Raw genomic sequence first — 27,653 nt, 5'->3', positions numbered from 1 at the left:
TTTCCAATTTCAATGATAGTCTGAACAAATCCTGGTACACTTATGTGGATTTACTTATTTTAGCATAAGTTCTGGCACAAGCCGTCAAAGCTCGGGTTTGTATGAGTGTACACAACCGTCCGACTGTAACAGGCTCCTGATGGCATCAAACTAAAGGAAAACCAAATCGTACCAACGAGTGTTGCCGAAGAAGAACGTTGACGAAGAATTAAATCATTAGCACAAAGTCATATAGACTGGCCAAATTCAAAATGACCAGCGTTGCATCATCCACCACCATAGTTCATGTGACAACTCCTAGTTTGGATTTCAGCTAAACAAAGCCAGTGTTCTTACTATACTTGTGATAATTTGCATTGCAACACTGTTGTCCTCAATTCTGTTTGCATTTGATTTGTAAATCTACATGGGAAACGACGGCTCTCTCATCAGGGTTTAAATCTATTTTTACTTACATAATTAAGTCACTTTATAATCAAAACATTAGTAAAAAAGGATACCTTGGTATGTTCTCTTAAAAAAGAACTTCCAGTGACACTGACTAGTCTACGTTCAGAATCACTGACTGAGGTTCACCACAGGTCTTGGGAGTTTCAGAAGATTGTCTGGGTTATGGACAGGTTGGACGTCATTAGGATAGGCAAGTGGGGATGCAGGCTTGGGGTCCGAGAAAAGTACAAGACAGGAAACAGGTTTAGAAGTGAGCTACAGAGAAGTAGTTAAGCCAAGAGGGCTAGAAGAGAAGACTCAGAAAGAATGGTGGGAGATAAAGGCACCACAGGGAAGGCTGACCTCAGGGAGCTCACCTTGCCCTACAGGCTTCACATTCCTCCATGGACAAAGGACATTCACCCGCCACAAAGCAATGGCGGGCTTGTCAGAGTACTCCAAGAAGTGCTGGCCCACGTGGGAAGTGAGTGGCTTGGATCCCTCCACAGCAAGGACAAGTCTCAGTTACTATAACCTTCCAGGCTGCTTTCGAAGCTGAAGGAGGCAGTCCAGCCTAATGCTGAGATCTCCAGGCACATCTCTAGGGCTGCTTCAGTACCTCACTTCACAGAAACACGGGGGCCCACAGGGGGCTTGTGGGTGGTGGCTCCAGGTAGCTATCAGAACTTCAGTAAAAGGAGACAATCACGCCGGGCGATGGTGGCGCACGCCTTTAATCTCAGCACTCAGGAGGCAGAGCCAGGCGGATCTCTGTGAGTTCGAGGCCAGCCTGATCTACAAAGTGAGTTCCAGGAAAGGTGCAAAGCTACACAGAGAAACCCTGTCTCGAAAAACCAAAAAAAAAAATCAGGTGATCGGGGATCATTATCTGCCAGATAGCAGAGGTCAGAATTCATGCCCAGGAACAGAAACCCAAGCTAATAGTTCTGCCTGGTTAAACACCTCTCCATGTTAAGCCATGGGACCACATCATAACCACACAGTCCTGAGTCACAAGTGCCAGACTCATTCATAACCACCATGTGAAAACCAAGAGCACACCCTTCCTCCTCCCCCCCTCTCCTCCAACCCCCAACCCTATGAGACCCATGGAGGAAGCAACAAGAACCCCATAGAGAAACCCATGCTTACTGTTTGTCGTCTTCGGAACGTCAGGTTCTTCCACAGCAGCAACCTTAACTGAGGCCAACAAGCCATGTTACCTCCGCTGGCAGCCACAGCGACCTGTGTGTGTGGCTCGAGAGCCCTGGAGGAAGCAGCCAGAGCACACAGCAGTGACGCTGTGGCTGGTCATTAACTGAAAGATAAAGCAGGAGGAGAGAGATGTCAGTCACAGCTCTGAAACCCTATGCCTGGGGGAGCTGTGGTTCCAGCCCTCTCACCAGTTACCTGTAACACCCAGAACTATGCCCTGGATCCTCGTCAAAGGGTCATGAGTTACACTAGACTGCTAACCTCCAGAATCTCTAGCAGACAGAGCTTCTAGGAAGCTTATTGGCTATAGGCTGGGAGCTAGATGCAATGGTCCTCATCACGTGGGTGCCACTGATGTGATCATTTAAGAATGAAAAATGTGTTTGTGACAACAGATTTGAAAGAGCAACTACTGCCAGCCAAATGAGAGGTCAGAAATGACATCCTGGAGTCCCAGAGGCCTGAGTCCCTTCCCTACGAACCTAAGTATCCTAACAGGAAATGTCAGCAGCATCTACAAATTCTCCCTCAAGCCTGGAGTGACTTACACCATTTCCTAACATTCACTACGGACAATGTTTTCATCTGGCCACAAAGCTGGTCCTTCAAGTGATGAATGGCATCATTAGCAAGGCAGTTTCCCCGGGTGAAAAGCTGAGGACTGTCTTAGATGATGTGAGTACGCACAGAAGAAATGCCACCAACACCTGGCTCCCAGGTGATGAGGACAAACCTCGTGATGCGTCTCTGCAGAAAGAAAACAGTATCCCACAGAGAAGAGAGCCAGCCAAGGCCTGAGGGCAGCATGGCATCTGTGAAATGGGAGGCTCCCACGGTGGGGACATATGCAGCACACGTGTGCCATGCTCTACTTACACCTGAGCACACGGCCACTTCTACTCAAGTGTCCCAAAGGCATCCCTGGAGGACTGTTTCATCATATTAGGGGTTTTCACGAACAGGCAGTACAACAGTCGATGTGTCCTAGCTACCCACTACCCAGCTGTATTTATTTAATGCTGGGGAAATTCCAAAGAATTCAGCTAAAGCAAGCTAAGGAATAGATGGAAACTGAGGCATACCGGAAGGAAGAGGGGCACACAGGTTTTTAAAGCTAGGAACCTGTCAACAGTTGGCAGTCACAAGCCATTAGCAGAAGCCATTATTAGGAAATGACTGTCAATGACCGTGGCTTCTAGTGTCCTTTTAGTGTGAATAGGTGGGAAATCCTGCATCAAGTGCTAAGAATACAAGAACCATTCCTAGAGACAACCAAAAGCTGCCCTCAAATCTTGATCAGTGCAAAGGTTTCTGATAGCATTGTAGTTCCTTCTGATACCCTTTTGTTCTCTAATACACAAAGACTCAGATTAAACATTTCTAGGGAAAACAAAAACAAAAAGATAGTTGGAGAAATCACCATGTCCAGAAAAAATGGATGCCCTATAATGGTTAATTCTAATTCATTTATTAGTGATACAATACACTGGAAATTCTGAGACAGTTAAACCTTAAAGCCTTCATTATAGTTGCTCAGCAAACCCAAAAAGGGCACAGACTACCCACAGTTCCTGCCTGTAAAAAGAAGACAACTTACGCCAATATCAAGAAGAAGCCCTAGCCAGTACCAGTTGGCTTGCAGTTCCCTGTTGAAAGATGCCAACTGGACTCACAGCACTGACAGACCGATGACCAAATTATTTTTAAGTGGCACTTAAAATACTGAAGTTAAGAATTAACTGGATTTTTCTCCTGTTAGAGCCACTCTCCAGGAATCACTTAGCTGAGGTATAGGGTTCCGAAATGTTTTTCAAGCGGGCAGGGCTGCACCCCTGTAAATGGTAAAAGTGGGAAAGCCTTGGAGTACACAACTACAACGACCACATGTAGACAACAGGAAAAACTGGACAGCTCTCAGGACATGGCGCTGATAAGGCACTATCACGAAAATACCGCAATAGGCCTAGCGTGCGATCCACACACACACTAGATTCAGACAAGATCTAATAGCTCGATCAAAGACACCAAGGTCTGAGGTAGTCCTCATGTCTAGACAACGGGATGCTGTTGAGCGTAACAAAGAGGCTCTAATGGGATAACCTCCTATCATAGTGGTGAATAAAGTGCGGGATCCTATAATATACCGCGCACGAGGTGATTAAGAAATTGTTCAGAATGCATGCTGTACAAGGTGTAGGATTCAAGTGCGCAAATAGTAAACTCGAGGTTTTTTCATAAGATGAGGGACTACCTAGTGGGAGATGCAGATGGCAAAATTCGGGCTTCCTGACATATGCAGATCAAGGGGAAAGTGTCTCTATTGACAGCGTGTGATAGCGCGCTGAGATGGGCTTCGCACTTGGGAGTGGGATGAGATTACGACGCATGAATTTGACGAGTCTTTGATGTTGAGGAGAAGTGATGTGTTGATCAGATAATTGATTCGGTGGGGGACGGTAGTGGGCGTTGGTTATCGGAAGGCGAGGTGGTTGACTAGGTTGCAAGCGACTTCTATATGGGTTGGAGTTGCACATTACAGAGAACTATACTCTGTATGGGCCTGTGCGCAAGCCAGAGATGGCATTAAGACAGTGGAAACCTGTGAGGATTCATGGGAGACATGACACGACTGGAGTGGAACATAATGAACTGGTTCATCCGGCCTCAATGAGTAGTGGGAGGTATTGCGACTGAAGAAGTGGTCAGTTAGAGAGATTAGTGCAGTCGGCGATCAATGGTAGAATGGCGCTGTGTGCTTGAATAATGGGAAGTATTGAGCCAAGTGCAGGTGTGAGGAGGGGATCTCTTTCACGCTGCACTATAGGGAAGTCCATCTGTAAGAGGTACTACTGCGTAAGCGCATGCGTTCAAGTAGGTGAGTTATTGTGCTGTCCTGTATTATCGTGCGCTGGAGATAGTACGCGATGGCGATCCTGGGGGTCGCCACAGCAAGGTTGCCAGCAGGAACCTTCAGCACTCCAGCAAGGAGCACAGAATATAGGCTATAATTAGATTCTTAGTCACAAGAGGATGCGAGAAGTGGTCTAGTTATATTTTATACGTCGTATTCCTTTAATAGTGTAATTTGTAGGTGCGGTTAGTGGGGTAAAGAGTGGAGAATGACAAGAGCTCTGAATGATGGCTTAGCAATCAGTGGCATATGGGACCAAATCTGCTGATGAGACGTATCGTTTCCTGATAGACGCACGCCGGGAGCACGAAGCTGTTCAGGCAGAACCGAGAAGAGCAAGCACAGCCTGTACACAAACCACTTCTCCAGACATCTGCTTCGCTCTTTGCCACCATAATGTCCTATTACAAGAGAGGGATGTAGAATAATGAGCCATCTACGAGTATAGCTACGCGGCCGATATAGTGCTGAGGTAGATGGAGAGAAATCAGGATGAGACCTATTCACGTCCCCATAGAGGCGTCGTGGGACTTTGTGTAGTGACAATAGACGGAGAGACACTGAAAATACGGATTGATGGAACAGTCCCTATTGTGCAAGTATTATTTGGAGCCGAGGATCTGTTGTGAGGGTTATTTGCTCGTCAACATGATGAGGTCCTCGACGTCAGTGAAACGCAAGTTTATTCGAACCAGCGCCAGGCTCCCCGGGACCACCTAGCGGAGGAGGTATTCGACGAGCCTGAGAGAGAAGCCACAGTTCTATGGGAAATGGAACCCCTCTTGTAGCAATTATGCAAGAGGCGTCGCAGAAGCACTTCCAGCCAGCCCTTTTGCAGTGCAGAACACGACAGCAAAACTAGCTCGGTCCTGCCGCACCTCAGCCACTATACTGGACACCTGACATCATTCTCACGGACCTCATGAGAAGCCCCGAGATCAGTACAAGCAAGGCAGAGACTAGTGACTGTCTGACGCAGCAAGACTTCTCTACCCAAAAGGGGGTGAGCAAAAATGCGCCTTAAGCACTTCTGCGCGGTCAAGAAAGTAAGCTGAACAAGGAGCGACAGATGGGAATTGTGTGTTATGCTCCCTCAATTTGTCTCGGAAGGAAGTGAGACAACACTCACTTCTAAAATACCATCCTGCGCAATCCACATAGAGGAGAGAGTGCGAGTGGCGCTGTATTGCACAGTCGGACTGTCTCAATGTTTCAAGAGCATCAGCACATCTGCTTCCTCGATGCGCGGCGCACGAATGTTGACCAGGGCACGATGCTGGAAATCGACTCCGATCTACACTAGTCAAGAAATCCTTTCCTGCACACCTTTACCCAATGCTACGCGCCGGTTAGATAGGCATCGTCTTGATCTCTGTACTGCTCACTCATCATGCTTCCAATGTGCGCTTCCTAGTTGCAGTGCTGGATAGTCTCTTTGTGAGCTACCTCTCGCATACAGTGCCCCCTCATCACAGATCGAGCATCTCTGATATTAAACAGATACAGTGGCATTGCTCTCCGTTCAGTCAACTGCTTCCCACCAACTTCCCTAGGCTGGGAGTCTCGAGCGACAAGGTTTCTCAAGACAGGCCCACCATGCGTGGTTGGGCTCTCCCACCTTGCTAGTCAGAGCACCTCCCTGGCCTGCTTGCAGGCCTGGAGGATCTGCACCCGGCTAGGAATCGGGATTGAGGTAATCGTTCGCCTTATGCTCTGCGGGACCCCGCTCACCTCGTTGTTGTTGGAGCGCATGGCTTGTGTTTATTCGGTGCTCAGCGGGCGAGGTGCGTGAGAGCCCTTCGCATTCGCACTATACATGTGGCAGTCCCTGTGGAGTCTAGCGGTGCGGCATTTAACTTATCCTTGGCAGCTTGGCTTGCTCGGGTAGGAGAGGGCTTCAGAGAATTTCCTGTTTGTAACCCGGATGCACCTCATACTCTCTAAATTACTGGCAGCATAGTGAGATGGAGAAGACAGTGCGTCTCCGCAGTGCTTCTACGTTGCGAAGCGTGGTAGGCTCGCTTATTGAGACATATTTACGAGTGATATAATTGTGCTGTTGTTCGTTGCATGTAGAGAGGGCTGCCACATGCGTATGTAGATATATCGAGAACACTCAGCAGAGTATATGCAGCGTATTGCCAGCGCTGTTTCAAACCCGTCTCTTGTACCCCACTGACCCATGGGAATCTAGCGCCTACCAATTAATTTCTGTTTACAAAAGAGATGGACCATCGGAGCAAGAAGCAGGGTTCTACAGAATTTAAGGGTTGAGTGGCATTTCTTGGGCCTGTGGTAACTGATTTTCTAGAGCGTTGAATTAACTGTGTGAGGTTCAAGGGCAACTGGTCCTAGCAAGAGAGGGAGTACGTGGTTCAGGTCTTGCTTCCCTGGCATAGGACGCAATGAAGTTCATCAAAGGACTCGGCAGAGATCTTAGGGAGCCTGGGTGGACGTCCTCAGGCATCTGGATCAACAACAGTGAAGTCAAGTACTACCTATTTAGCATAAATCGCTCGACACAAATGAGGCTAGTCAAGGTTGAGAGCTAACGTTAGAATCACCTCCATGGTGACTCTAGCCTGGAGTCACAGTACATGAATGAGGCGTAAGGACGCGGTGGAGCGGTTGAGCGGAGGGGGGAGTTGGCTATCCTGCCAAGTCTTCGATGTCACGTGCTTTGAGGAATCTCTCCAGTTCTCATCATTTAGTCCACTTACAGGTATGGCTAATTTTGCAACAATTTCCGCAGCTCACAAACATTCTGATACTTCGGTGTCCAGACTATGTAGATAATAGAATCGTCGGTGGTACAAGAGATGGAGCTGTACGGATACCGTTCATAGCTGTGAGAGGTGGTGTCAGCTTTTAGAACTATATTATTTAGCTAGCGTGAATTATATCATCTCGTCAAAATGAGCTGGGCAATTGATGTCAAGTTTGTTGAGATAGTGATAGAAAATGCGGCGAGGGGGTCACTAGATGGCAAGAGCTGGTATGGTTAAGGGCATATGCTTTGACTAGCTAACTCCGGTTGTTTTGCGTGTTAGCATGAAGTTATGTGGATTTTGTGTGTTTTGAGCATGCCTGGTTCTCCAAGCAAGTATCCCGGAACACAAGGCGCAACAAGCGTTTCATAGCATGTGACTCGAGGAAACCTGTCTCAAAATAACCAAAAGGAAAGAAAAGTCTTGTTATATTGTCTCTATTGTATTGCTGCAGGAGTGACTTCATCCGCCGGGATCATACGCCAAGAGAGAGGAGGAAGAGCGAGGTATGCACACACTATCATTCTCAATAACACTCATTAGACAGGTATGTGTAGCTCAGCCTTCGTGAATCATCATGCATAACCAACTTCAGGAACTATTCAGATCGCAACTGTGGACTTTGTGCAACATGTCTTGAGCAGTTGTATACTTTATAAAGTTATGCATTTCAGACATGATTCTAAAATGATCCAACCATAGGAAGAGCCCTCCCCTAGGTTTATTTCAACGCCAAGAACTGAGAGCACGCAAGTTCCACTACTTCAAATGAACATAATTGCAAATAATAGATTATATTAGAAAGGAGGTCTTAAACAAGGAAACGGCTGCGTCTGAAATTAACCATAGGTGTCGATATGATCAACAAAGAAGCTATAAGGGGTATTATAACGAGTATTTACTGAATCGTGCTACAAAAAGTTAGTTAAATCACTGAGCACCAGTACCACTGCAAAAGCACAATAGACAAATCTCAACAGCTATACTCTTCAGATTGGAAAATAAAGCATAGAACGCGAAATACAATGACAACTATCGTGATTTGATTTCATTAGACACATGGAGCCGGTACGGGGTAGGTCTCATGACCAAATTCTATATCCCGCGCACTACGACGAAGAGGCAGATCTCTGAGTTTGAGATCACTTTTACAGAGCTGTTCCAGGAGCAAAAGTCATAGGCTACAAACACTGAGAGAACGGAGTTATTCAGAAAAGAAAGAAAGAATAAAAAAAACACTATGAAAAAAATGAGACTGAACAGGAATCTCAGAGGAAGAAGTCAGAGGTGGGATATGTGGGGGGAGACGTGTATAAGACCAATCGAAGGGGAAGCCAAACACACTATTCATATTCGGGATAAGTGGGCATCGGAGATATTCTCAGTTACCATTACGTGTATCTCTGTGAAAATCAACTGGCAATATTGTTAAACAAAAGGGTAACTTTTACCAGATGTATATCATTACTAAGTTATATTCTCTTTAAATTCCTACCCTAATCAATCTTGCTATTATTACTCTGTCTCTCTTCTTCTCTCTGATCTAAGCTATCTAATCTTAATGCTACATACCTCAGAGTCAATCTGATTGCGCTTGATGTGCTATCTAAGGACTGTGAATGTAGTTGTGAATGCCTTGATTATGGAGATCCTCTGATAGAGGGATAACTTGAGTTCGTAATGTATAGCAAGTGCATGGTTACTCTAATAATTCTGCCGGACTACCTCAGTCGCAACCTGCTGTGGGGAGGGTGCTCGCACGATTAACCGGCAACAACTATATAGTTTGGGTTCCTATCACTAGGTTCGTGCATGCTCCTAGATATTTGGTAGCAGCATAGAATTCTCGTTGTTTCTGCAGGACCTTATCTGCCTACGACTTATATGAGAGAAAGTGGGGAAGGTCAGCAAGGAGAGGGAGGTCGCTGATGAAGCATATTCGTAGGAATAGAACAACGTGTAGAGTACTGGCGCATCGTTTGGGACGCTGCTCGCAATCCCAGGGTATCATGGTTGAAGGGTCGGAGCGGTTAAGTGATTAACGGGGGAGCCAAAGATCAAACTTTTTTGAACTTCCTAAAAACAAACATGGGAAAGATAAGACTCTATTATGACACTAGTCAAAAGGCATAACACACTCACGAAGAGAGAGAGAGAGAGACGAGAGCAAGAGAGAGAGAGCAGTGACGAAGGAGTAAGAACGAAGAGAGAGCTCAAACGATAGAAATACGAAGAAATGCACTCATTAGGATGAATCTCAGTTGATGGGAGTAGGAAATGATGATCCTCATACACTCTGTACTACGTCTGCTATCGATACCCTGATCACGGCGATCCACTTTACGATCCTTGGTAAGTCGTTGGGCTTTCTAGCCAGTGTTGGCAGGACCAGGTTTTGACACGACTGGCATGGTTCGCCTATACTTCTGAAGACTGTTGCTAACACAGTTCGGTCAAGAGTGTGTTTTCCTTATGGAGGACCAGAATATCTAGAAGGCCGAAGAGTGAGTAACTGTCAAGGCAAAGGACGCAGTTTTGAAACTAACATTGAGAGGGCAGAGTAGACAGTAATTGTCGCGCTTCCCCCCCACTGCAGACCATTTGGCAGCATGTCGAAACGAGTAGACTATATCATTGTAATGTCCACTTCTCGGTCACAGAGGAACAATCTCTTCCTCTACCTTCTCCCTGAGATGACTGATTCAGCTCTTAAGTGGAAACTGCTAGGTGTAGCTGAAATGGAGCGGTACGGATGAAATGCGAATGGTGCGCCTGTGCGTTTGGTGATCACCACTGTAATGACCTAGGGCAGAAGAGCTAAAACAAGGGCTGGAGGGTGAGTAAGAGAACACAATGGGTCTGTATGGGAACAAGACAACGGCTTTGAGCCTGGGTTCTGTTCCTCTACTGGCAGCAGGAGTACTCAACCCAGAGGTCAAGGCGGAAGTCCGGTGTGTAAGGCCGCCATAACGTATGGGTGGAATGCTTAGGCTAAGCCTTCATTCCCAGCGCAAGTTCCCCTCGCGGCCACACTGCCCATTCGCTAGTGACTGTTTCCCATCAATTCGCAAACAGTTCCCCAGCAGGGAACACGACAAGTGGTCGGTCATGGCACTGGGCAGAAGTCGGTCGTATGTGGTCGACACGGAGAAGAGTGAGGGCTCCTAACTGCTAAGTGTGTTACCCACTCTTCCTTGAGTCTTCTGTTTATATCTGTTTTGTCTGAACCCGAATGCTTGATTTTCAAGGAGACAACGCATCCATATTTCTCTGAACTTCCAGGCGGGGAATCGTTACGACCCCAAAGCAACATGCCTAAACTACACACTTCCATGGCTGGCACTTCAGTGCGGCTCTCCAATCATCCTTCTTGGAGGACAGTCCACAATGTCCGTCTGTCCCCATAGCTGTTTTCTTTGACTCTGTTTTCAGTCTGTCTGAGATGTACTTTCTCTTAACAGTTCCATCCAAACGGTTAAATACAATCGTCAGGATGCCAACGACTATGCAATCTTCTGTTAAGTTCGAGACATTTTGACTGTCCAATTGTGGGGGGGACAAGTTGTCTCGTTACTCATGTCTCGCAGAAGTCTAGTCATCGGAGTCATTCCAAACAAACGTATTCGAGCATATTGCTAAATAATGAGGTATGCTTCTCTGTGCATCTGTGTGTTATGTCTGGCTTTCTTAAAATACACGATACGAACGCAACGACCGAGACTCAGAGCCTTAGACAAGCAGATTACCCAAGGACCTCAGCTTATGCAGAAACAAACTGCATACTAGATGAATTTTATTCAACATAGCGTGCAGGGCACGTTCAATACAGATGGTCTGTAAATTTCTCTTTTCTTAGATGATGTGGAGTCAAAGAAGGGGAAATAAAGAGCTGTGCATATCGTGTGGCTGGTGTACTCGCGATGACTCAATGAAGATGGTGAGTGACAGGTCACAGCTCACAAACATAGCAGCTGTAGCGATGCTCGCGTAGCAGATCGTGCAAAGGGGCCTAAGGGCGTCATGATGTGCCATGACTATGTGTCGATTCGCGGTACTTGGATACGCACACAAAAACAAGAAGATGCAGCCGTACCAGGCTGAGGCTGCCCCAATTCCCGGCGAGGGAGAGTTAAGGAGTAGCAAGGTGCTCTGAGTATTATAACGAGTCAGTCTTGCGTGACGGTCAGCTCTATAAACTCTGGGAGACGATATTGGACTCCGAGACGGTGTGAGCTTCAGACTCTTCTAGGGACGAACAGGCCCGCTTGTTCGTCTCTACATGATTAGGCTCACATAGTCTTCAAGAAAGCCTTGATGGAATTTGCACACAATTGTCGCAGGAGGCTGCTCGTGGGACATTAGTCATCAGGCGCTGGTTCACTGTGTGTGACAGGAGTATGAGGGTGGTCAATAATCAATGTGTAGAAAGGACATGTGGAATATTTGAGGACAGGTGTGGAAGTGAGACTCATGCTAGCGCGAGCTAGCCGCACCTGCTGCAGCCTCATGAATTTAAGACCAGACTTAAGACATAAGGCTGCGTGTACGATCAAGGCAGCGGCATTGTAGCAGATCGAGCCACAATGCGCAATAAATTTCTCCAAGGGTGACTCCGAATGAATTAGTGTTTAAGGTCTAAATATCGAGTATGTCTAAGCCTATTCGCACATATTTGCCGTAGGAAGCATGAGAGGCGTCTCCGGAGCTTGCTCTGTTACTGGTGCCTTGAATGGGTATGCGTATTTCTTATAGCACAGTACGGAACAGCTGGAGTCTCTATCATGAGCACACACTAAAAGGGCGTTCCATCTCCTCAACCCCCATACATAGTAGCCGCTAAACCTCTTGAGAGACCTGCTACGCCTCCTCCGCTCCTGAACGTTGGACGCAGGCCTGTCCCCCCCCAACCCTATTATTCTTGACAGAAAAGAACTTGGGTTTTTTTTTCTCTTTTTTGATGAAGGGAAACACCGTGTCTGAGTAATAGCAGGACCTACCACATGTTGCGACTCTCGAGACATAACGTCTGGGCGTTCAACTCCAGATGTGCAGAGGCTACAGCCCACGAACTATGCTCAGGTAATCGTTGAGCCTTTTTTTTTGTAAAACTCGAAATTAATAAAGGTAATAATTTTTAAAGCACTTTGAATTGGTGAAAACAAAATGCGCAAGAGGTTCAAACCAAATCAACGTCCGAATGAATTCATCCTGTTCATTCCAGGAGTTACTATTTCATAGGAGGCCAGCCCAATAACAGATTCAATGGGATCTTATCGAACCCTATGTAATTATAATAGGGAGGTAGAAGGGTCAAAAGTAATCCAATGCACATCATGGGTACTCCTTATTCAGTTAACAATAAGATTATAAAGCAGATGCAGCACATTTTTTTTTTCCACCTGGAACACACAATCCAAGTTCGAAGACAAAAACTATTTGCTAACAGCCTAATTTACAGTACAGAGAGGCTTGAATAAAAAATGGAAAACTAAAAGCTGAAGTAAGCAAGCGCATGAAAGTGGTGTTTGCCAATACTGTAGGCGCCTTTTGAGAAGCAAGTTCCTAATCGCTGTCGACATTTCTATCTACAAGAGACCTCTAAATGTCTGAAAGTTCCCCCTCCCTCCACGGTAGTTAGACAGTCAGGCGCCTACTCTCTACACGGCCTCAGTATTGCCGAGTGCTTAGACTTGACACGGCATGAAGCCACCTCAGTCTTAAACGAACACAGTCAAGACTCAGAGTTCTCTCTTTGGTCAGCTGGATGCGCATATTTTTGTTCCCTTCAACACTTAAAAGTTCACAAGGCTCAGGTTGCTTCCTGGGGATACTGCAGAGCCACGAATTACTTGGAATTGGCAAGTATCCCTTTGGCTTTCCTACACTGACGCGCTGAGGTATAGAAATTAAAGGCAATCCCGACACGCCTTTCTGGGCTCTACACATCTGCGGGTTACTAGTGGCTACAAGGAGGGCTAATCTGTGGTTCTTTGGCCAGCTTCCTTCGCTTTAAGTCAATGGCAAAAGACTGGGTTAGTTAGATGAGAGAGCCAAGGCCAACAACAAAGTCAGATCCTCCCACTTAGGGAACATGTATAAAAAAAAAAAGAGCAACATGAAACACAAAAAAAATGAGGCACCAGAGCAAGAAGCTTCAAGAGGCAGAGAACGAATTTAGCAAATAATACAGGTAGAATTCATTGCGTATTGGCAGTCTAGCCACGTAGGGGTCAAGAAGAGAGTAGTAATGAGGATATGGGAGAGCAGTTCACGAGGAACGTGGGGAAAGCGAACGCTTTCTCCTGGTAGCTCACGCAGGTCCAGAGGGCGAGCTCAGATCCTAATCAGCGATGACTCGTAAGCAGTGTCGTCAAGGGAGCAAAGTGGACAGAGTGGGGTTGTGTGGGAGGGTATGGATGCATCGGTTGGAAGAAAGTCACTGAGCATGCATAGCAAGTCTGAGAATAGGCGAGGAAGACTTTGGCCAAGAAGAGCTCACTCGCGAGTCCACGTCTTGGAAGAGCTTTGGGCGCAGTCGCTACAAGTGCGCCATAGTACCACTCGCAAGTCCTGCAGAACAGAACTTTGACTGGATCACATGCTCCTGTTGATGCTCTAAGGCAGCTAGCCGTATTCATCCCCAACCAGGGAAGCGGTCGTCGGGCCGAGTGGGGTGTGCAGATTCAGGTGTGCGCGGATAATGTACATGGCTACACAATCTATGGCACTGTCACAGCGTTAAAGGCGTTGGATTTATTCCATCTCTCGGATGACACAGGATATGGCGGCGCAGCAAGAGGGTAAGGCTAGGAAGGCTTTTGAAGGAATCACTGACTCCTGGGACCCGGGGGTGGGCGGGTAGTAGGATGCAACCTCTGAGGCCCGCTACTCACTCATCTCGTAATATTATTCACAGTCGGCCCTGAATACAAATGTTATAAAAAAAACTATTTAATCGCACATTTCTGAAGCAAAGTAAGTTCAGTGAACGCTATTGTTATTGGATAAGTGAGCTCAGTCGTACCATACTGCACTTGCACAGAGTGCATCTGGGCTTCCCATCCAGGGTGGCGGCTGCAGAGTGGGCCTCTGCGGCAGGTCCACTTTTAGATGACATCTGTCTCACTCTTCACACGACTGTGTCCCTCTTCTTGGTCACAGAGATGTGCACGCCGGGCAATCTGGGTCTCCTTCAAGGGCTTCCATTCATTGTCAGAGAGCAGTGGGACTGCGTTAATGGATCTGGGTCTCTCTCGGTAGGGTATTGCTCATCAGCTCAGTCCATTGGAGATTAAAATTACCGCGAATTGGTATCCGACGCGTCACTTGGTTGACACGGACATCTTTCTCAGTCATCCACCAACGATTTGCCTACAAATAAAGAATCCCTTAATCGGGGTCCGTCTACTCGCTGCAACCTCCACACTGTAACAACAAAAAGCTGGCTTCGTCGAGTCCGGACGGGAGGCGAAGGGCTAGCAATCAGCTGCTCGCCTGTCTTTTCTGTATGGAGCAAGACCTGAGAGACGATGCTGGGGCTTCGGGCAAGAGGTGTCCCATTCCATTCAAAGTTCTTGACTTGCGATTCCCTGCCACCTAAGGCTATGCTGCCTTGCCGGAAAGATGACAAGACGCTATTTTCTCACAAGCCTCGAAGAATAAAAGTCGAGGTTACATTCAGAATCCCTGGGCCACCCCTGTAGCCCCCATCTTTTCACGAATCTATGGCACATTGCGTACGTTCTCCAGGAGAACTCTTGGGTCTGCTCTTGTGAATACGTGATAAGTTGTTAAAATGAATGCCCGGTAGAAGGGTCACATAGCGAGACTTAACTCAGGCGCAAAAACTGAGTACTCTTTGGCTAAAGAACAAACAAAACAAAACAAAAACAAACAGAGCAAAGAGAGCAAAGGCTATCACAGCATGAGGGGATAGCCATTTCACTACGATTTCCATCAATGAGCGTGGTAGCTCGCATCATATTAGTTGAGAAATGTCATCACTCTGCGAAAGAAAAAGATACGGTCTGCAACTGGCCAGGGTGATGTTCTAGGACCCGTGTGAACATACCAGCTAAAAAGGATGCCTTTCCTAGGAGCTCATCCCAAACATAAAACATTCAGAACTGCTCAGGACCCTGGAGCTTTAAGCCCACGGGTTAAGGAATCCTTTCAACAGCTGGACACAGCTTTTCCACTTTTACCAAACTAAACTTTTTGTTTGATTAATTTTGGTTCAGTTTGGTTTGGTTTTTTCCAAGACAGGGTTTCTCTGTGTAGCCCTGCTTATCCTGGAACTCACTCTGTAGTCCAGGCTGGCCTCAAACTCATAGATCCACCTGTCTCTGCCCCAGTGCTAGGATTAAAGGCGTGCGCCACCACCCGTCTGGCATCCAAACTGAGCTTTTATTTATCCACGGCCAGTTTGGAGAGCAGGTGACTGACACCAGGACCCTTCTCCAGACTGCCTTTTCCCCAGCCAGCTCCTGAAGCAGTGTAAACAGATGCAGTGTGTCCCAAACACGTCAGTTTCATAGCACAACAAGCGCCAACTAACTAGATAAGTGAGAATTCCATGAGGTCGCCAGCTCAGACACAGAGGCACACTCCTTCCCTCCAAACGTACAGACACCTTCTCCCCAAAAGGCCAAACAAGCCACTTTGCTGGCTACCTAATTAGAGGAAGAGTAGAAAAAGGAGTAAGTCTGCAATTGATTCTGAAAAACAAAACCTTATGGGTGTGTTCACGTTTTTATTTGTCAGTATTGACCATGCAAACACTGTTATTTGAGGTTTGGGAGGATCCTGCAAAAAGAAATCCATCTCAATTGAGCCCAGTATTATCAAGACTCTGGATTTTTCTTGAAAAGTGACTCTGTTACTAAGATTCCACACATCAAATATTCAGAGTACCAAAAGAAAAGTATGCAGGGGAAATGGAACTAAACAACTGGGTGGGACTTCAGTTAGCCTGCTTTAGACACACACACACCCCACGGGGGTGGGCGGGAGAAGAAACTGATTTTATGTGCCTTTTAAAAATTCACACACTCCAGTCTCCAAGCCAACAGCGTACTAAGTGGCTCCATCAGGTGAGAGCCAGAGTCCCCAAATGGAGCTGTTGAGGACAGAGAGCCCCGTTGGTCTCTGCAGGCACATCCACTCACTCCCCTTAATGAAAGCCACCAAGTCCACTCCTCAGCAGGGGACAGAGCCACGCTCTGATCACGTGAAATGTGGCCAGTGCTGCAAACAGGGAAAAGGCAATGTTGCCATTAAATTTGCAAATCCCCTAAGACTGACAACTGAATGAATACAACGTGACCAAAGGCTTACTTTATTTTTAATTCAAAATCTTACTACAATTAACACCATCATTAACATTTTTCAAAAAAATATACCTGCCTCAAATAACAATTAACACTAACCAACCAAAATTAGTGTCAGGGTTTGTACTTTTGCATAAAGAAAACAGCGCCCAGAAAACCCTCAACATCCAGGATTTCTGTAGAAATTTCCTTCTCATTTGAACTGAGAGCTAAAGGACACTTTGTATTTGAGAGAACAAGGAGAGTTCCAGGTGGGAAACTCCTTATGATTAAAACTGGCCCAACAGAGACCACAAACAAACGAGGCAGGCCAATATTAGGAAACCAGTGTCCATTTAAGCCATGCATTTAGCCTTTTCTGTACACAATTCCTCTTTTCTCTCCTAAAGGGCACTGTGACTCTCCAAATTCTGACAGAGGATAAAGAAGCAGGATTAAAGAACAACAGACTAACAATTTAATTTCCCATGAATGACTGTTTAGAGAGTGAACTGAGGCAAGGCATCCTACCACTTTGGGACACAAAACAAAGGACAGATCTTTATTATGAAGAGACTAGAACAGAAGATGTTAAAAACAAAATGAGGCTGGAGAGATGGCTCCATGGTTAAGAGCACTTGTTGCTCTTGCAGAGGACCTGGGTTCAATTCCCAGAACCCACACAGTGGCTCACAACCATCCATAATTCCACAAGATCCAATGCCCTCTTCCGACCTCACCAAGCATTCACTTGGTACACAGACATATATGCAGGCAAAACACACAAAAATGAATAAATCTAATTTAAAAAGTTAATAAAGATTTAAAAAATAAACAACAAAGCAAAACAACATTGCCAGGGCCTGAAATACCCAGAAGCCATAGAAAATGCAATCTAACCAGCTTGAGAAACCACGGCACTACCCCTACTCCCAACGTCTAAAAAAAAAAAAAAAAGGGGATCGTCTGCTTCCTCATACACTGAGAAAGGGTGCACAGCGTTCACTTTGGGAATTAATATCAAAATGCTTCTAGGAGCAGGAGCACAGGAGAGTGGGTTTCCTAACAGTTTCAAGGAACAATGTCCCGGAGGAGACAGCAAGAAAAATGTTGCTGTGTTGGCGGTCTTGAATGTCTTTTTAAAGACCCATGAGTTAAAGGTTCAGTCACAGAGTGTTGTAATTAGGAGGTAGTGGGACAGATGTGATGCAGAGCCTGGCCTAGCAGTTCCATAGGTCCCCAAAGAGGGCCGTGGTACCTTTCCCCTTCCTTCCTCTAGTCAGCTGTTAACTGACACCTGGACTGATCCCATTCCTGACTACTGTGTGTCCTCAGAGCCTTGGAAATGATGCACAAAACACCAAAAAAAGCGTGGAAAACAGAAATAATGCATAAGAGGCTACTGTAACTTTTTTAAGTGTTTAAACATCTAAATCATCTAATGAAGTATTCTTATCCATAAAAATAAAGCATGATTTAATTTGAATGTGGACCATCACAGACTACTGTCTCAAATCACAGCTTCCTCAAAAGGGGAAATGGAACTGGGTGAGGAGAACTCTTCGTTCTACTGAGTTTGCTTGCCTTAAATAATGTAAACACGTACAAAATTTATCAATGTTCACTGCCGTATTATTCGCTAACACTTTTCTGAGAATGTCTCATTTGTTTGGGCCATTTTAGAGCACAGGGAAGCAAGCAGCACCCAGCCTCTTACCTGAGTGCTTCTAGTCAGTATTTGTCAATTTCAGTATTAGAGAGATGGTGACCAGTGCTAGGGGGAAACTGAGTCAGAGACCTCTCTTTAGAAAGGCATGTGTGCCACAAGAAGACCGATGTTTAACTATAATTTTGGAAACTACACAACGTACATGATGAGCAAAAATATCAGCTCCTATGGAGGGCAGAATGGGAGGGAGTTGTGGGTCCAGGTGACTCCTGAGGAAGGGGACTTTTCTTCCTGTCAGTCTTCAAGCCGGCTTACAAATCTAGAGGGTTTTGTATTTATTTTCCAAAATGGATAGATAAAAGTAAAATAGGATTTCAAACTCTTCTTTTCCTCTTTGTTTTAGAAAACAAATTCGATGTTCCACAACTGCCAACAAAAAACACAAACACACTGCTTTTTTTATGCAGAATGTGGTGTAACCGAAGAGCTGCCTGTGAAGGCCATTTTAGTTCTGACTTTCTGACTTTCTGACTTCTCGTACTTTTAAAACGTACTGCCTGGCCCCAAGAGCTACAGAAAACTACTCTGAGGTCACACACTATTCACAAATAACTGACTGAGGCAAGAGTATTGTGTTCATTTAAAACCAAGTTTAAAAAAAAAAATGAGAGAGAGATGAGCAAATGTTACTGCCGGTTTTCTGCATTGCATTGCAACCAAGGTCTCTTCCAAGAGGGAATTTGGCTGACTACCCCTGAGCAACAACAGAAACATGATTAGAGTTTCTGATAAGAATGTCAGCAAATGAATACACAGAAAATTCCATTTCACCGCATCTGAAATTGTACCAGTGTCTCCCTTAATGTGGACAGTTAAAGACTTCTGGAACTGAATTCAAATCTAAAACCGCTACTTTTAGCTGGAAAACTGGAGAGCCAAAGTCCGGGTAGCCTCCTACCTTCTTAATCTGCAGAGTAGATACAAAAAATAATCTTGTTTTGAAGATTAACTCGGTGTTGGAGAAACACTGGAAAAGCACTTGGCATAGAGCACCATGTGTCTATTATTAAGACACAAACCCTGCTATAACTTTGGTATTCAAGATGTTTCATTTGCATATGTAAAGACAGTCTCTAATTTATTTTTAGTGCAGACACTCTCCCAATGCAACTAAATCAAACAAATATTCAGAATGATCTTTTAAACTTGATGCCAGAATGACTGACCATTATAATCCCATTACTTATTTAATATCTAGACCGTACATAAAGACATATTTATACTTGAATGTTTTAGAAATGCCAAAGCAACATGTGCTTTTGGTATTTTCTAAAAATCCAGAAAGGTCCTAATTTAAGGGTTTAAAGAAATGTCCATTTAACTATCTTAGAAACTAAAAACAACTTGGAGAAAAAAAAAGCAAAGATCTAACCAATTTCAATCACTACAATACAGACATAAGCATCCTGGTTTATGAAGTAGAAAAACAAAGCCTAAAACATTTAAGTGTAAAAATATCCCAACTCCTCTCCAAATAGGGTAAGATAGCACACAGCTGAGGTGCTAAGTGTCATTCATTATTAACAGTGTTTGCATTGGGGCTTCCATGAGCAAAGGCGGAAAACTAACAAGCCCTAATCACCTTTTTCCAATTCCAGACCAATGCTGTCTCCGTCTCCCACAAAACACAGCATGTTCCAAATCAAGATACACCCAGGGTCCACTACAGGCCTGCCTTTAGGTACTAACAGAAATACTTATAAGCGGCTGGATTTCAAATACTCATCTGCAGAGAGACACATCAGATCTCCAAGTCACCACCAGTGATCAGTTCAGAACATCAGTGACTTTTACAAGGGGTCACATGAATTATTCTATGGCAGCAAATTTTGCTCCAAAAATGGACTATGAGCATTATGTTGGCTATAAATTTTCTTCCCTGACCCCTCTGATTCAACCTGTTCTCACATAAATAATAATTAACTCTGGGCATCACATGTTTTCTAAAAAATATCCCTACCTACTTTAATGACTTATGACAGCACTGAGGAAAAAAACATGCTTACAAAAGAAACTAAAATTCATCTTTATTATTTTGTGTATATGATCAACTCAGAAATATTCTCTATGCTGTCATACTTTCCTTAATGTGGGAGAAAGATAGGAACAAAAATACTACGTTGTCCTTAGGTTTGTAGTCAGACTATGAAAACCGGGCTGAAGGAAAAGGGGAGATGAGAAACCAAGTTCTTTTTGATTGACATTTATGTCTTGTAGGGTATCGAAGCGTGGGTCCTGGTCAAAAGGTAAGACTATAACAGCACTAGTAAGGGTGTCATTTTGAGCCCGGGGGCGTGTGTCAGGTGTGCTTTGTGGGAGGCGAGGATTGAGACACTGAAAGTGATATACCAATTCTGTTCAAGGAAGTTTTGTGTTTTTGCTTTGTTTTGCTTTTCTGGAGTGGGGCTAGAACCCAAGGTCTTGTACAAGCTAGATAAACACTCTACCACTGACCTATATCCTAAGCCAAGATTTTCCTTTTGTTTAAATAGCAGTCTGTTGTATATCTATTCTGCCCACGCCCTTTGAGGATGTCATTGAACAAGTATTGGGTTAGTTTGTTTTTTAAATTGTTGAATACCAATGCAGCAAATGAGGGAAACCAATTATTTTCAGTGCCAGATACTTTTTCCCCTAAAAAAAAAAAAAAAAAAAAAGTTCAATAGTATTTCTCTTTTTTCCGGTAAGTGCAGAAAAAAAAACATTTACCCACAAGCCTGTCACCAGCGAGCACCCTCAAGAACCTTGCTTCATTTTGTAAAGGCCCAGAGTCAGGAAACGCAATGACAAAAAAGAAAAAAAAAATTGGCTTCCCCGGCCCCCAGGGTACTCCCAGTTTGGAAGCACCAGTTCTGACCAGATTCACAGTGAAGCGGAAGGACTACAGACTGTCTAGCACCGGGCCATACCTAGGCCACCCGGCCAGGAGGCGCTGCGGGCTAGTCTCCAGGGGCCACCCGCAGGCCGCCCAGCCCCCACCCCCTGGCGGCAGAGCCCGGCCCAGCACCCGAGCCCCGAGTTCTGCGCCGCCCGCCGGGGTTACTCGCGGTCATTCGGCTGCACTACCTAGCCCCAGCTTCTCTATCGGTGTTCGGCCCCAAGCCGCCCCAAGGGACGGGCAGCAAAAAGCAGGAAGATGGGTGAGAGGGTGAGGGGAAAATGGACACCTCAGTTTGGAGTTTCTGCAGGCTCTCTCAAGTTTTCTGTCTTTAGAGGGAACAACACTCGTCTCCCACTTTGCGCCAGGGGCTGCAGCTCTCTGGAGCGCAGTATGCCTGTGGGTAGGACCCTAGGTCAAACAAAGCCCCGAGCCCTCGAGCACGCAAAGACACAAAAGATTCCGTTTGGGACACTTCCTACTCGAGTTCTTTGGAAACAAGGACACGCCGCCCCAGTCCCGAGTCAGAGGCCAACACAGACCACTTTAATAAAGGAGTGGGGACTCTGATGTGACACTTGTGAGCGACGGCCGACCCCGTGCTAGACAAAGGGAGACGCTTCACAGACGATCCTCGTCTCCCCATTCCAGTGACTGCGCCCCTAGGGCGCCCGAGAACCCTGGTTCCCACTGCTCCCGAGGCGGGTCTCCCAGGCCAGAGATGCTCTCCCGGGTCTCCGGCTGGGGAGACCCGAGAGCTGCAGTTCTGCATCCCAGGGTTCCCACGGCCCTTCCCAGACATCCTCCCCCAATTTATGCTGCCCCTATCCTATTTGCATCTCTAGAAGTAGGAAATATGGGGGTTCAAGGACCCAAGTCCAGGAAACGGAGAGCTTCCCAAAGCTTCCTTGGCCCCGAAACAAAATACCCAAGTCACTGAAGAACCTCTTACCTGTTTTCCACTTTGGTGTTTGTGTCTGTGTTCTCCCACCTTGCACAAACCCTTCCAGAAAGGGGGAGGAGGGAAAAGTGGGGGAAACAGGGAGCAGAGGAGCGCCCCAAACCGGCTGTGGCTGAGCGGGTCCCGCGGCGCCCCTGCCCAGCCCTGCGCTGCGGAGAGAGATGTGGGCTTGGCCGGTCGCGGCCCGCTCGCTCGCCCTCGGAATTACTGGTTTTTGCCGCGACTAGTTCCTTTTATAGATTCGGCTGTGCCGAGCGCCAGGGTTACTACCGGTCAAATGCTGTTCTCTCCCTCTTCCCCCGCCCCCTTCCCGGCCTCTGTTTATGTAGTTCAGTCACTCAGCAGAAAGCACGTGGAGCTGCGGCCCGCCCCTTAAACGGGCGACAGTGCGCCGCGGCGAGCACCGGGGCGCACCGTGCAGGCTTCGTGGGTCCGGTTCCGTCGCCCCAGACCTGACCTGCTAGCCTCGGGAGAACCGAAACTCCCGACTTGAGGTGCGCCAAGGACCCCGCGTTCCCAGCAACGGAGAGATTGGGGAAAAAACGCTTCCTGTAAACTCTTGCTTTCTGCAATAGTTTGGGATTTTTGGTTGATTAGTTGGTCGGTTGAGGGGTGGGGTTTTTTGTTCCCCCTCAACACACATACACCCCTCCCTCCCTCCCTCCCCCTCTCTCTCCTTTTGTTAGTTTACTAGGCCCCCAGGTTGGGAAGGAAGGCTGACCCGTCCAGATGTTCAGATGCCTATCATCTTCTGTCTCTTGCAAAGTCCTAGGTGGGGTGGGGGTAGACAGAGTCTCTCTCTCTCTCTCTCTTCTCTCTCTCTCTCTCTCTCTCTCTCACACACACACACACACACACACACACACACACACACACACACACACACGGGGAGCAGGGGACAGAAAAACAGATCCCTCAGAAGATCATTGAAGAGTTTCTTGCTTCATCTCTTTCTCAATTGGAGGGGGCTTTGTTTTCATTATAATGCACAGGGCTTGGATTTTAACTCATAAGGATTTTTCGACTGCCTTGGAAAATTATATAACCAATCCAGCTTGTCGTCAGCTTCTCTCTTAGTTATTTCCATGGGCAATCAGGTAACAGACTGCCCCACACAGCAGACTGACGGAGGTAAGAGGCTTCACACTACAAGCCTACATGGTGCATCCTACATTAAGCTAGCAAACAAATAAATATCTCCTTCCTTGACAAAGACAGCAAATCAAAAAGCAGGTTTATACTTCAACTCCTCAGTTTGATCGGAACCTGGCTAGGAATGGGGGGGGGAGTAAAAGATCTGCTACTAACCCCATTCTCTTCTCAGCCCAAGCTCCATCACATTCCAGAACTGCAATGCCTGCAGAAAGACACACACACACACACACACACACACACACACACACCCTCCCTCCACTGACAATAGGTACTTGTAAGCCACAAAAAAGGACAGCTGTGGTCACAAGAGTGGGTTTCCATGTCAAACTGGACCAAAGTTAGGTGAAGTTTTTCTGCCTCTATTTTATTTTATTTGATTTTAATTGAGTTAGAGTCTCATGTAGTCTGGTCATAAACTCAGTAACCTTGAATTCCTGATCCTCTTGCCTCCACTTCCCTAGGCCTAAAATTACAGGAGCAGGGTACCACACCCAATTTGTACAGTGCAGGGAGATGAGCCCAGGTTCTTGCATGCTAGGCCAGCACTGGGCCCACTGAGCCACATCCTCAGTCCTTGTGTTTCCTCATCTTTCAAGAAGAGAGAATGTTCTCTTTGTCTCTGAGGAGTTTTCTGAAAAATGAATTTGTTGAAACCTTTGAAGTCCTTGGAAGAAGGGTACCATAAACAGAATCTTCCTGACTGAGCATCAGTGGCATTTTTTAGCGACATCCACAGCCTATAAACTATTTCCTGTGACAGACTTTCAAAAGTCCAGTACTAGCAATGAATTTAAAATAATGTCTGTGGCCATCTGTGTACAAAGAAAAATGCCTAAGGGAATAGCTATCATTCTTCACACAATTTTATGAAGAGGGTAGATCTGTCTCTTTTCCCACTTCCTTAATACCTTACGACGTTTAAATCCTAACACATCACCTAACACCATTATTCTTTTTGTACTTTAAAGGGCATGGTTCCCAACAGTACTCCTCTGAAATTCGGTTTCTGACACCCACATAGGGGCTCACAACCCTCTGTAAGTCCAGTTCCAGGAGCTCTGACACCATCTTCCTGCCCACACAGGCACCAGACATGTATTGGTACACACACATGCATACAGGCAAAACACTCATGTACACAAATCCTTTCTTGGTCTTAAAAATAAAAGTTAACCTCCTGGGGTTCTCTACTAGGGAGTCGGCCACAGTTAGGCACTACACACATCCGGCAGTTAGAATGCTAGAGAAAGGAGAAAGACTAGAAAGAAAGCCCCAGGCAGAGCATCCCAGGATCCTCACTATGTGAAGGCAATGGCTCTGAAGCTGAACTCAATCCCTTTAACTAAGAACCCCTGTGGGGTTCAGAATCTGCACCCCGCCCCAAACACACACACTCAGCCTTGACCGCAGTGAGTACGCAAACACATTGCAATGTTGAGACTCTGTGTACATACACAATTTGTAACTCTCCATCCTTCAACCCCTACAGAGATCCTATGTTTCATCCAAGTTACACTCAGCATTCGTCTGTTGAGACCACGTGGCACGCTCTGCCAGTGGGGCAGCATCATACAACACAACTGCTGGGTTTCAGCAATCAGAACTTTGAGGAGATCACACCTCTGAGAGAAATTCCAAAGCAGGAATCTCTCCCTTCCCGCCTTTGAGTGTCTCTGGCTGGTTTGCTCCTGAGCACGCTTCTAAAAGCTTTCCCCACCACATCTTCTGAAACCTTTAACACTTTCACCAAAACCCCACACTTTCTCCTAGGAAGCTCTGTCTACATAAACGGGAAGGTCTCTCTCTGTTACTGTTGCTCTGAAATAGTAGATTCCGTAAATGTGCCCTGGGTGACCTGACCCTGGGTGGCTTGACGTTCTATTCTGAGATGACCCTGGGATCTTCTAATTACGGATATGACCTTCAGGCAGCTGTGGCTGGGCAGACCTTTTTAGAGGTCATAGAGATACAAGAAGCTCCATTTTATCATTCCATGGAAGCTTTTAAATCAAGATTCCCTGAAAGGCAGTGCTTGGAGGATGCCTTTAATACATTTCTAGCAGCCAGTCTATATACACCTTATTTAAAAGACACTTTTAAAGAATAGGATGATTTTCACCACGTGTGTTTCTTGACTGGTACACCTACTATTTGATTCCCAGCAGCTAAAAAAATAAAATAAAATAGATTATTGCAGAAATTCAGTGAAGAATTTCTAAAAACATAAGCAAAATGATCTTTCAAGAATTGGTAGTGATTAAGAAAAAACTACTGGTCAGAATATTAGAAAACGAAACACAGTTCAAATTTTCAAGAAGGGACTAGAGATGGTTTAGTCGGTACAGAACTTAGCATGCAAACCTGAGGACTTGAGTTCACATCCCCCAAAGACTCACAAAAAGGCAGATGTGGTGTACGAATATAATCCCAGCATTGGAGAGATAGGGATGGAAGATGGGTGGAGCCGACTGGCCAGCCAATCTAGTGGAATCAGTGAGCTCAGATCAGTGAGAGACTCTGCCTCAAATAAATAAGGTGGAGTGCAACTGAGGTAGAAATCTGACGGTGATCTCTAGCTTTCAAATGCATGCACACACACACACACACACACACACTACATACACACAACACTCATGCACACACACTATACACACACACATACACACATTATACACACATACACATGCACACACATACACACACACACTACATGCACACACATACATTATAGACACACACACACAGAGAGACACACACACATACACATACTACACCCACACAACTTTTCTTCCCAAAAGATTAGTAAACCATCTTTAATAAGGATGATGAAAAGACTTTCAGTTCTAATTTGACTCGGCTTAATTCCAATCCATGTTTAGACACAGAAACAAACCCTCAAGCCATCAGTGAACAAATGACCATGGGTGGAACAGGCCTTAAACCATGTAGACTCTGAATGCAGTGATTCTTTTTAAATGGACCAATGAGATCTCTTCTGTATTAACGTGAATTCTATTAACACCCAGGCAAGATGCAAAACTGTTACTACTTCTGGCCTTGAGAAAGATTTATTTGAGGTTTTTGTTAGGTCAACCAGTGAGGCCAATTTGTAAACAAATATATTCTCTGAATATCAGTAAAAAAAAAATGTGTTTTTTTGCTTTTTTTTTTCTTAAAGCCACAGTTCTGTTGGACAGTGGTAGTGAACACCTTTAATCCCAGCACTCAGAAGACAGAGGCAGGCAGATCTGTGTAAATTCAAGGCCAGTCTGGTCTACAGAGCTAATTCCAGGACTGTTAAACAGAGAAACCCTGCCTTGGGGTTAAGGAAGGGGGACACAGTTTCAACCTGCCTTCCTCCAAACCTCCCTTCCACTAACACTACAAGAAAACTTTAATGCCTATTTCTTGTGTTTCATTAACTTCTCCATGGTGCTGTTCTGTCAAAGTTAGTGATGCAAAGAATTAAGAATATCTCTTGTTATTATAAAAAAAAAAAAATATTGCAGAAAATACACAGAAAAGCTCCAGAAACTCAGACAGACATTTTGTAACTGGTAATGTTGATGACCTCTTTTAGGTCCCTAGACTATTTGATCTCTGGTATTTGACACTGTTGGCAACATCTGCCTTCCTGTAGCTAGTTCTTAAGTTGCATGAATCTGGTTCTCTTCTGGCTGTTCTGCTACTTTAACCACACTTTATCTAATCTCTCTCTCTCTCTCTCTCTCTCTCTCTCTCTCTCTCTCTCTCTCTCTCTCTCTCTTGCACACATTCTTGCACAGGCACTTGAACACCCAACATGCACACACTCACAGGTTTTCTTCCCTGTGTTTCTACATCTTCCTCTAAGCAGATTCTCTGTGCTGATATTTTGTGTATGCTCTAACAAATAAAGCTTGCCTGAAGATCAGTGGGCAAAGCCGGCCACTAGATTAACATAGGGGCCAAGCAGTGGTGGCACATAACTTTAATCTCAGCACTTGGGAGGAGGAAACAGGAAGATCAGGAGTTCAAAGCCACCCTGGGATACATGAGATTGAATCTATCTAAAAGAGAAACAGAGCCAAGTGGTGCACGACTTTAATCCCAGCACTAGGGTGCTGTGGAATAATGCTTTTGTACACTGGTTTAATAAAATGCTGATTGGCCAGTAGCCAGGCAGGAAATGTAGGTTCTATAAGCAGACAAGGGGAATTCTGGGAAGAGGAAGGCTGAGTCAGGAGACACCAGCAAACCACCCAAGGAGCAACATGTAATGACACACAGGTAAAGCCACGGAACACGGGCAACATACAG

At 45.7% G+C, this 27,653-nt stretch overlaps 1 protein-coding gene across 1 annotated transcript in view; it reads right to left on the bottom strand.

Moving 5' to 3' along the window:
* Positions 1–22,467, bottom strand: part of Abca1 (ATP binding cassette subfamily A member 1) — a 116,765-nt gene extending 94,298 nt beyond the window's left edge. The window contains exons 1-2 of the mRNA XM_037203327.1: positions 22,191–22,467; positions 1,582–1,747 (exon numbers count right to left, since the gene is read on the bottom strand). Of these exons, the coding sequence (XP_037059222.1) occupies positions 1,582–1,647 (66 nt within the window). The 5' untranslated portion in view covers positions 1,648–1,747; positions 22,191–22,467. The remainder of the gene's footprint in view (positions 1–1,581; positions 1,748–22,190) is intronic.
* Positions 22,468–27,653: the final 5,186 nt, after the last annotated feature.

This window comes from Peromyscus leucopus, chromosome 2 (assembly GCF_004664715.2).
Source record: "Peromyscus leucopus breed LL Stock chromosome 2, UCI_PerLeu_2.1, whole genome shotgun sequence".
NCBI classification, from domain to species: Eukaryota; Metazoa; Chordata; class Mammalia; order Rodentia; family Cricetidae; genus Peromyscus; species Peromyscus leucopus.
The sequence above is the reverse complement of the archived record's forward strand: the minus strand, read 5'-3'. Positions and strand labels throughout refer to the sequence as shown.